The following is a 10,670-nucleotide window of genomic DNA, read 5'->3' as shown; positions in this document are numbered from 1 at the left end:
AGCCGCGTGGCATTTGCTCAGCAGAGAAAAAAATACTCCCAGAAAGAAAGAGAGAGGTGTAGCCCGCATTTTAGCCGATACCTCTCCGTTCCCAACTGGTATTTTTCTTCGCTCCTTGCACGGAACTCCGCGTTCTACTATAAATTTTCCGGTGCTTATTTTATAAGATTAAACTTCATTTCATGTAGAAGTTCTTTTCTTGGTCACAGTTCCTTTGACAATTTTAATCTGGTCCAATCCTTCTGGGGTTTTCATTCTTGTTTTATTTAGCAAGAATATACTGTAAAATTTTTTCTTGAGAATGAAATTTAATTGCTTGAAAAAAAAAGTTAGTTGTAATTGCAAATTTATGACTTGACGTGTTTCTTTTCTTTAGTTATAACCTAAGTGGTTATGTTAGGGTTAAATATGATTCGGGGAGTTTGATGATATCTTAACTATGATTAAATATGTTGGTAATTTCTATAGTCATATCCTAAGTTGTTGTGTTGTGGTTAAGTATGATTCGGAGAATTTGATGATATCTTAACTTTGGATATTGCAGTAGTAAGTATGAAGGTGCGAGCGTCAGTGAAAAAGATGTGTGAATTCTGCAGAACTGTTAAGCGTCGTGGACGTGTGTATGTACTATGCACTTCCAACCCTAAGCATAAGCAACGACAAGGCATTTCCACATTTGCGTCTGAAGGCACATTGCCTCCTACGTATGGCCCTCTCCTTAGTCCTTACATTTGCTTTTGTTTACTTTTGGTGTTTTCATTTGTTTCCTCACTCTTAGTTCCATGCGTTACGGTTTAGGAACCTCAATGGCTTGAACTATTTAAACATGGTTTATTTTCTGAAGTGGGATGCTACTGGTTTGTTTTTTCTCAGTTGTCTTTATATTGTTGCTTATTAGCGAAAGGCACCTTCATTTGATTTAGAAAATAAAAGAGTTGCTTTGATAAAATTACACATGGAACAAATATGCACAATTAGCCTGTTTTTTAAAATATGGGCTGATAAGTTTGTTTTAGTTAGTTTTGAAAAATTATTTTCAATATGATTCCATATTCTTTAATTAGGTATGGAGGCATGCTTTTGCAAGGAATTGTTTTGCCATACAAAAAATTAGTGAAGCTTCTGCACGCTGAGAGGCATGCGTTTCCTTAGCCATCCTGTTCCTAATATTGGCTGAGTGCTATGTGCTAAAATTGCTATTTCGCTGATTTGTGCAATACCTAGGGGAAGTGGCACCATTTTTATTGGAGGAAGAGGATAGGCTAACTATATTTATCTTTGGTACACTTGATCTGGAGCCAATTAGCTTCTTGTCAAGTTGATTGGGGCCTGATATTCAAAGAAATTCTTCCTGGTCACACCCATTGATTTATTGGTGCAATTGGGTTATTTCTGTTTTTTCAGGTTTAGGGTTTTTGTTTCACTAATTCAAGTATCCAACAATAAACCTCAAACTGAACAAGTTATATGATGAAAATAACAATTATAATTATGTTACAAGCAAAATGTTAGTTGATTTTTGTGGTTTTGGATATCTGATTCTCTGTGTAGCGTTACTTAGAGGAAGGTGTTTAAGAATTTCTATTTAAGTATTTCAATCTAATGAAAATAGAACTCCATAACCATAAGGCTTTGTCTTTATCCACTTCTCCATTTCCAAAATTCGATATCATTAATGGAATTGATATGAATTGCTCAATCACTATTTGTCTAAGCTCTTAGGTAATTAATTGTGTAGTCCACGTTTCAATTGGAAGCAATCTTTTCATTGATAATGGTTTTTATTGATATCATTGATGAAGCTGCTTGATAAAAGTCTCTGTAGATCTATGTGGAAGATTTTTGTCTGAATTCTTTTAACTTTGAATCTTTTATATGTTTATAGATTTCAGCCATGCAGACCCACACAATCAGTAGTTATTTATCTAACAAGTTATCTGCTAAGACTTGAATCATGGATTACCTAATTTCAGTACTATCCTTTCTGTTTGAAGAAATAATGGACTTGAATCAAACATGTAATTTACTGAAAATGCCAGGTGAAGGGGAAAAAGGACAAGGAGATACCAGAGAAAAGTTTTGCATTTCTTACCTTCTTTGCATTTAAAAGGATTTCTACTGAAGGTTCTACCAGATTGAATCTTTAATTGCATTGGAGGATTTTGGGTACCGGTTGAATTTGATAACATGCTGATTTGGGCCCCCCATTGTTCAAGCTGATAGTATTGCTTGTTGCTTTGCCTATATAAAGCCCAAACTTTCTGCAGTTAAGAGCTTGTTGCTTCTTATAGATTTAGCTCTGAAATGAATTCTTAATGAATGCCTCAAAAAGTAGTCTGATTGCTAGGAGACCATCTTAAAAGTTGAGAACATGCACCAGTGCATCTATTGCTTTTATGCACCTGATTTAGTGCAATAAAGTGCACCAAAGCTTTTAAAAGCTTTTGGATTCATCTTGATCTTTTAGACAGATATTACCTTACTCTATTTTATGCCTAACCATGATTAGACAGTACATGCTTGCATCTCTGATGTTCTCCCTCAAGTATTGGTATTGATCTGATTTTGTTGTGTTTTACCGGCTGGATGGTTTAATACAATTAGGCATTTGCTAATATCTTAGTCTGTGCAGTATGATTGTTAAAGTGTTGAATCTTTATTGGAAGATTATTGGACCTTTTCAATTAAGCAGTGCTTCTGAGATTTGGCAATATGCTTGTTGAATATTTTCCAGGTCAACTGAAACAAATGTCAAGCATGCAATTGTGCCCAGTCACAGCATGCGGCCAGGACTAGCATCTCTTCTTCCCAAAAGGCAAGAACCTTCATTGATGCTTGGATGGAGGGCTAACCTGGCATCTCTCATATTCAAATCAGGATCTTAAGGGGAACCAAAAAAAGAGATATTACTGTTGTGAACTAGATGTTCAACTGATACTGCTGAATATGGGATTCTCTGAATTTTGTTTTCGGTTGCAATTTATTTAGTGAATAGTGATGGTATATTTGGAACTTTGTTTCATCATGATGCTGTACTTATTGTTGCTGTCCTAAAACATCTGTTGGAACACAGATAGAGTTGAAATGGCAGTGCCTTTGACACTTTGGTGCCTGGGCTTGCATTTATGTTCGCACTGTGGGGTGCATGAAGGTAAGAACCAAGAGCCGCTTTGGATTATGGAGAAATTGGTAAGAGTGTTCCGTAACCGTTTCTTGCAGTAGAGATCTTGGAGCTCTTTTGCTATATTCATCTGTTGAAGGAAAGTTAAAGCTCTAATTTCATGTTTTCTTTCCCCCTTTATTTATTTATTTGGTTTTGGATTTGAGAATGGGGATTGGGAGATAGTTAATGTTAAGGATCTCATATTAATAAGAAATGGGATAAGTTTTGAGTTTATAAATAAGTCTTTTTGCACTTAATGGGCATGTTTTTATGAGTTGAAAACATAAGCTCATGACATCCAAGCCGTAGACTTGGTTTGAGCATGGAAGAAGAAACGCACTTTGATTGAAAGCATTAAGAATAAAGTAATGCTTAAAGCGTTGAGTTTTAAAAGGCGAACCGGAGCCCAAATGATTTCTTCTGGATTCGATGGGCGGCAGCGTTCTGGCGCTCGATTTGACATCAGGCACTTTCTTCATACTCTTGACTCCCATGCTAGGGGTTGCGGGTTTACCAATGGTATCTTTAAAATAAATCAATTATTCTTCGCCTCTTGTTGTCTTTATTCCTTTTTTTCTTTGTTTCGTAGACTTGTTTATTAAATAAATTTAATTTTGATAGTTATTTTTAACAAAATTATAAAGGTATAAAATGTTTAAAAATAAAATTAAAAATAAATAGTTTAACTTTTTATTTTTTAATAATATTTTTAAAAAATAATGGTCAAATCGAATTTGACTAACCAAAAAGAAAAAGACAAACAGAGACAAGTAAAATGGAATAGAAGAAATATTACGTTATTATGGTTATGGGAGATGGTAAAATGGTTTGAATATGAGAACAGGGAGATAGAAATATTATAACAGAATGTTATCATAATACTAACTTATGAGAGAAAGAGTTGATGTCTTCCGCTCATATAATTACTGTTGTCATATTATAGAGAATTTTTAAAGCAATAAGTAGCATAATACAATCCATAACAAGAGATTTTATTATTTTATTTTTGCAAACATGTAGAGATGCATGCATGAGGGTTGTCATGACTTTATAATCAAATGAGTTGATGATACATTCTATGATTTGAGTATGTATTATTAGGAGTTAGGACAATCTGTATCCACAAAACATCAATGATTAATATAAGAAGCTTTGAAGCTTGAGACTTTCACGATCATATGGCATCCAATTTTAATACTAGCAAGTAGTATTACTATTCTTTTTCTTTTTTTATTTTTTAATGTTTTGCCTTTTGCCGGGATAAATATTTAAAGGCATTTTTTAAATTTATTTTTAATTATAGTATTTCAGAATCAGAATCAGTATCTTTATTTTTCTTCTTTCCTTTTTTAGACTAATAATATTTTTTTATATATATTTATATATATATTCTCTTCCATACGTATCACAACGCAGCTTTTGTAAAAGACAGAGAAACATCATTTCACGAATTAAGTAAATAAATAATAATAAAAAGTAAAAACACCAAAACAAGATAACGAAAGGGAAAGCCATAATCGACCTTTACTTTGGATGCGTCTCATCTTTCCTTCATTTGGCAAAACCCAAGGCGCGTGCATTCCAATCCCCTTAAACTCCTCTTTATTAGTTAGAAAAAAACAAACACAGTTCCCCCACTCAGCCAGCGAGCATAATTTACGTTCGCAGCTTTTCACTAATCTCTTTCTTTCTTTAACTGCCCAAGCAAGTTGCAGCAACAACCGCCACCGGCTCCTATAATACTACGCCCACCACTATCCCTAATATTAAATATTGAAAAAAAAAGGGGCACACTTTCAAGTAGCCAATAATTCATTTTCTGATTCCTTTGCTTTCTTTCTTCTTCCTGTTTAGTTGGGTTTTGAAATTTTGATTTAGATTGTGTTGGTGGTGGTGATGATGATTGGTGTTGTTTGATAGTTTCGCCGGAAAAAGAAAAAAACGAACATGGTGACAGTTAATAGTTTGATTAGTACTTGGATCGGTGACCTTCTCGCTTGCATGGGGTAAGTATTTGATTCCTTTCTCTTAATGATTTGATTGTTTCTTTCTTTTTCGATAATTTTTTTGGATTTGTTTTTAGCTGTTCTTTGACTGTAACGCTAAAAGCGCGTTTTAAGGAAAGATAGAGTTGACTTGTTTGACTGTTGAACCCCCATTCCCCTCCCCCTCCCCTTTTTCATACGGCTTAAGAATACGCAGATTGAATGTTTTTCCTCCTTTATTAATTCAAGGGAGACTTATATTTTCAACTAGTGTATAATTGCTTATTAAAAATGGTACTTGTATTTGTTTGCTGATTATAGTAAAGTAGTAATTGTATCATTTTAGCACCGGCTTTGTACTGATCACTAGCAATTTGATAGAATATAAGTTTATCAGGGTCATGACCATGGTTAAAGGGAGGGCCTTTTTTGGGGCAAAACCCAGGGTTTTGAGGAAAAGCTTCAATCAAAAAACATTGATGACTTAGAAGTAGCGAATTCTTAAACATTAGTAAGCAACTACTAAAATTTTTCCTGTATTGGAATCCTCTTGTTTAGGCGCAACCATCGTCACATAGGAATTACATACAATTACATACAACTGCTTGATTAAATAGAACAAAATCATGAGTGAAACTGAATATGCTCGTATAGTTTTCTTGGTTTTACTGTTATCATATTTTTAAGGATGGAGCTTTAGTACCCTAAGAAGATGGTAAGACTAAAGAGACTTTTAGAGGAAAAACGTAGAAAATAGACATAAGCCCTACAGGTTGAGTTGCCTATTATTGAAGCTAGTCATATCTTTCCTCTTCACAAGAAAGCTGTCTCTACTTAGTCAGTTTACGAATCTTTGAAAGGGCCTTAATCTCTTTGGCCAAACGAAAATCTCCTATAGGTGGCAAAGTTCATGTTCTATCAAATCAATCTCCTATTTCTCAAGGGCTACCTTGAGAAAGTACCCCTGCTAAAATAAAGTGCAGTTGCTGCACTACATGGTCTTTTCAAACTGCAATGCATGGCTGCATTCAGCTTCATACATTTACCAAGGGACAAGTTTTATAAACAGTTGGGAAAGGATTCTAGTCCGCCTAGATTGAAAGGGAAAAGATCTATACAAGTGGAATATGAACCTTTTGAACATAGTGTTGCTTAGTGACAAAATTGCAGAATAATCTGTTGTCAACTTTATGCCTCTTTCACTCTCATCTTAAAAGAATGATTAAGAAATCATCAGGCAGAATATAACCCTTGATGTCCCTTATTTTTTCATGCCAAATTATCTTTGAACTCGTTATAGTTCCTTGATGACTTGTTTTCTGAAATTTAAGCATATAATAATTACTAATAAGGTACTATGTGAATTAAGCTAAGTATTTGTTTTATGCCATACCCCTTACTTTTGTATAATTGGACTTGGAAAAAAATCATTATGTTGTGCACTTTGTGTCTGTGGCAAAGTTTCCCTTTTTAGCAGCTAGGAAAACCAATTTAATACTATGTCTTTATGAAAACTACTAGTCTTGCTGCTCAAGCTGCCCAATGGAAGTAGTTTTATTCATTTGTTGTCTTTCCAACTATGATTTCATTTTTCTTGGAGATATAGTTGGCAAATTGCTTCACGATGTCCTTTCCGGAATGTTTCCTTGAAGTTAGAGTGGTCCTATGGTGACATTGTTGATGCACTCTGGGCTGTGTAACTACTGAATTTCAGCGATATATTCCTATTCCTGAAAGATGAAAATGAAGAGGGGAACATGTAGCTTTCCACTGAATTGTTTCGTTGAAACCATTAAAATCTTTTGCGATGGGCTAAGTTCTGCCATAGCTTCTTGGTAGATGTTTTATATCAATTTGTATGGTTTAACTTGGTTTTAAACAGAGCAGTGGTTGTTTTGGGTGCTGCACTAAACCTACACCGATTATTGCTGTGGATGAGCCATCAAAAGGATTGAGAATTCAAGGGCGTATAGTGAGGAAGCCCAGCATTTCAGATGATTTTTGGAGCACCAGCACGTATGATTTGGAAAACAGTGCTATTCAATCTCAAAGAAGCTTGTCGTCGATCAGCACATCAAATCCAACTCTAAGTCAATGCAGTAGCACTGGTGGCATAGCCAACCAGTCTGATTTCGTAAATCAGGGCAAGTTTTATTTTATTATACTCTCTGTCATGTCCACAAAATATAAGAAACCATGGATAATTGAAATTTTAGTAATGATATTATTGTAAATTTTAAGATTCTTAAATTAAATTAGGCAATTATATGTATTGTTACTTGCAGGTTTAATTCTCTGGAACCAGAGCAGACTCCAGTGGATTGGAAGTAGCAGGCCTAGGAATCATACTCAACAAAGTAGGGAGACCAGATTAAGGTGTGTCACTCATTTTTTTGATACTTTGTCTTTCAACTTTGGAAGCAGTCATCCAGGAAATTTATGGAGTGCAGTGCTATCCATCTGCTAAGTAGTTGCCTATTTATTAGACAGTTTCCTTTACCAACACTTTTTTTTGGTCTCAATTTGAGTGACATTCAGTGAGAAAAAAATTCATAATCAAATAATTATCAAGTCTTGCTAGCTTGCACCATTGTCCCTTGTAATCAACCAGGCAATCATATGCTTTGACTGGCATTGTATGCTGGGCCATTTGTTGAAAGATGAAAGTACACTGAATCTAGGTGAACTTTTTTTTTTTTTGAAAAGCATTCATGAACTTTCATTGATAATCAGGAATGAAGCATTCTTTTCCAGGGAAATATCAACAAAGCACATTCAGAAATCAGAAAATATTGGAAGATGTACCCCTAATAGATGCTAGTGTATTTTTCCAATATTCCCTCATAAGACTTCCCTCATTCGAATACGCAAAATTTACTACCTATCTTTGCAACAAAAATCAAAAGAGGATTGCCCACTAAACTATACAATTCCTTGAGGCATCAACCAGCGGAACCAATGCTATCTGAGGGCCATTCAAACATCCCCTGAACCCAATTTCCAGTGAACAAAAGACTCAAACACAAAGCAAACTTTACACTTGGTGATCCCTTCAGCAGAGACCTCCACATCCCATAGCTCAGCAAAACATCAACAAGTTCACTTCCAGCATTAATTAGAAACAGAAATAAGCAAAAACTGACTTACTAGAAAAGATGTAGAATATCAGACTGAAGCCGCACCCCTTCCTTTGCCAGATTATCTGCTCTTTCATTTGCTTCCTGCATGACATGTCTTATCGTCCAACCATTCAGATTTTCCTTCATCCTTTCAATTTGAATTAACCACTTCCTCAGTCTCCACTGGGTAAATTGTGTCCATTGGGCAATTTAGGTGTTATTAAGTTTTACTTCTTCAGAGTACCTAAAGCAAGCTTGATTGTTTATAGGCATTCTAGAGAATGGAAACTGAGAGAGGCTAGCCCAACTTATGTTGGACATGACAGCTTCGTTATGACTACGTTCCCCCATTCCATTCCAGATTGTACTTGAAAAAACCATAGCTGTGTGGGCAAAAGCCTTTTGCATGATGAATCTGGTCATGGGTATATATGCACAGCACAACAAGAGTGGTAAAGTTTTATGCAATGAACACATAAGGTAAAGAGTAAATGTGTTGAGGTAAGAAGAAACCTCAAAGAAGCGGGCGCAAGGCCTTATAGAAAATGAAAAGTAATTTTGTATTAGCTTGTATTCATTCGTACTTATGCTTAATTTCCCCTAACTTTACACATTGTTACAGTTGGAATGCAACATATGAAAGTTTACTTGGGACCAGGAATCCATTTCCCGGGCCCATTCCTCTTTCTGTAAGTCAACTTTGCATGTTGGTTTCTTTTGCCCTGCATTCATATTTACTTTTGCTGTCTCCTAATTCTGAGTTTGTGACTTAATTGGCAGGAAATGATTGATTTTCTGGTGGAAGTATGGGAGCAGGAGGGATTGTATGATTGGAGTTAATGTCAGAGAAAAAAAACGTTTTGTTTTTTTCACATATTAACAATTGTTCATCTTTGTAGTTTTGAACATTTAAGTGAAGTTGTATATAGTTGTGGGGGAAGGGAGAAAACAAAAGGAACAAGATACAGTATCTTTTTCATTGTATAATTTTAAAATCCACAGCCCACACGATTCTCTTCTTTCCTTTTTTATCTTTTTCCTCCCCCTGTGTTTCATTTTCCTCTTCCTTGCCATGTTAAAGCTTTGTTGAACCTCTTGCATTACGATTTGAAGTGAATAAAGAAGCAAATGTTTGGCATATCCGTATGCAGGGAAAAGTAAACGTAACGTAACAATGTTAAAAACGTGGTTATGGATTCAATAAATCGGGTGAAAATTCTGGAAGAACCTGTAACAATCTCAATTCACCAATTTAGAAAACAGAGTTGGAAACTGATACGCAAGCATGTTTTGTTAAGAAAACAAAACAATCTACAATTGTCGAGTTAGAAGATCTTAGATGCGTCTTGTTTCAACGTAGGGAAGTTGAACTCACTCAGGGCCAATACGAAGAGATGGTAGTTGGATTGGTTTTGTATTTGATTCAGTAGACAAAAAGAAGAGAAATACTAGATTGGCCCTGTGTCTCCGAATATGAAGCTAGGTACAGAAGCGTCATTAATAACTCGATGTTCCAATTCTGTTCTGTGAAGCAAAAGATGAGGCGGTGCCGCTGCCGAATCAGTCACCCGGCTGACGATGCATATAAGCATTTCAGCACACCATCCCGCGTGTCTCCCTACGAGTCAGACGACAACGCCTGCCATCTTCTTTCAACTTGGAATATTACTACCATTCACGATTCCAAAAGGTACAGCTTCACCTAATGAATCTTGAGTTGTTCATCATATAGAATTCACATTTCATTGTGACCACAATTTATCAAAACCACAAATGCACGCATGCAAGGAAATGACATCTGAATCCTGAGAATTCATCACAACACTCACGACAACAGTCATCGTGCATTGTTTTATCTTCTCCTCATCTATCCTTTCTTCCAAAGGAATGATATGCTTTCGGCTCATTTGGATATATTTATGCGTTCATTCATTTGTTTATACCTGCCGCTTTCTTCTTATTCGCTTAAACAACATGACAAAAAGAGTTACATACATTGTACGACTACCACCTTGCTTTTAAATCTGTATTAGCATTGATTTTTAGGATATATTATATATATAATATAAATAAATAATGGTAGATAAGAATAGATAGATGTGGATGAAATGCAAGGGAGGAATTTTCAAAAGTTCCAACTTTAGAGGTGCATGAACACAAAAGGTAAACATCAGAAGAACGATGACCTGGTACCCAACTTTCCGCTGTACTTGGCAAGGACAGCAAGCTCTCAAATCCTCATCACCACAAAAGGGTCATTCTCTAATTTTAGAAGCACTTCAATGTTCTTTGCCCTCTACCATTGTTCTCATCTTTTTCCCTCTCATGACACTAGCATTTATTCTTACCTACATTGCACATCAATTATTCAATATTATTAATATTAAGAATAATTTTTGTTAA

At 35.3% G+C, this 10,670-nt stretch overlaps 2 protein-coding genes across 2 annotated transcripts; both read left to right on the top strand.

Annotated features, from left to right (window-relative positions):
• LOC110411010 (Ribosomal protein L36) lies at positions 1-3,329 on the top strand. Its single transcript, XM_021420996.1, has 3 exons — positions 1-98; positions 545-704; positions 2,735-3,329. Exons 2-3 carry the CDS (start codon positions 553-555, stop codon positions 2,883-2,885), a joined length of 303 nt encoding a protein of 100 aa, XP_021276671.1. The 5' UTR covers positions 1-98; positions 545-552; the 3' UTR covers positions 2,886-3,329.
• Positions 3,330-4,799: 1,470 nt separating this feature from the next.
• LOC110411107 (uncharacterized) lies at positions 4,800-9,291 on the top strand. Its single transcript, XM_021421129.2, has 5 exons — positions 4,800-5,169; positions 7,036-7,292; positions 7,434-7,524; positions 8,890-8,956; positions 9,048-9,291. The coding sequence occupies exons 1-5, from the start codon at positions 5,111-5,113 to the stop codon at positions 9,105-9,107; spliced, it is 534 nt and encodes a 177-aa protein (XP_021276804.1). The 5' UTR covers positions 4,800-5,110; the 3' UTR covers positions 9,108-9,291.
• Positions 9,292-10,670: the final 1,379 nt, after the last annotated feature.

The sequence above is a fragment of the Theobroma umbraticum genome, unplaced genomic scaffold (genome assembly GCF_002168275.2).
Source record: "Theobroma umbraticum cultivar Fairchild unplaced genomic scaffold, ASM216827v3 scaffold_56.0, whole genome shotgun sequence".
NCBI classification, from domain to species: domain Eukaryota; kingdom Viridiplantae; phylum Streptophyta; class Magnoliopsida; order Malvales; family Malvaceae; genus Theobroma; species Theobroma umbraticum.
Note: the sequence above shows the minus strand (reverse complement) of the source record. Positions and strands in the feature narration are given on the sequence as shown.

What these genes read in the sequence shown, in the direction of transcription:
- LOC110411010 (XM_021420996.1), top strand. Translation starts at nt 553, where the DNA reads ATGAAGGTGCGAGCGTCAGTGAAAAAGATGTGTGAATTCTGCAGAACT. An exon ending in GAAGGCACATTGCCTCCTAC is followed by an intron (nt 705 to 2,734) that starts GTATGGCCCTCT and finishes AATATTTTCCAG; the next exon opens with GTCAACTGAAACAAATGTCA.
- LOC110411107 (XM_021421129.2), top strand. Translation starts at nt 5,111, where the DNA reads ATGGTGACAGTTAATAGTTTGATTAGTACTTGGATCGGTGACCTTCTC. An exon ending in GACCTTCTCGCTTGCATGGG is followed by an intron (nt 5,170 to 7,035) that starts GTAAGTATTTGA and finishes TAAACAGAGCAG; the next exon opens with TGGTTGTTTTGGGTGCTGCA. An exon ending in AGTAGGGAGACCAGATTAAG is followed by an intron (nt 7,525 to 8,889) that starts GTGTGTCACTCA and finishes ACATTGTTACAG; the next exon opens with TTGGAATGCAACATATGAAA.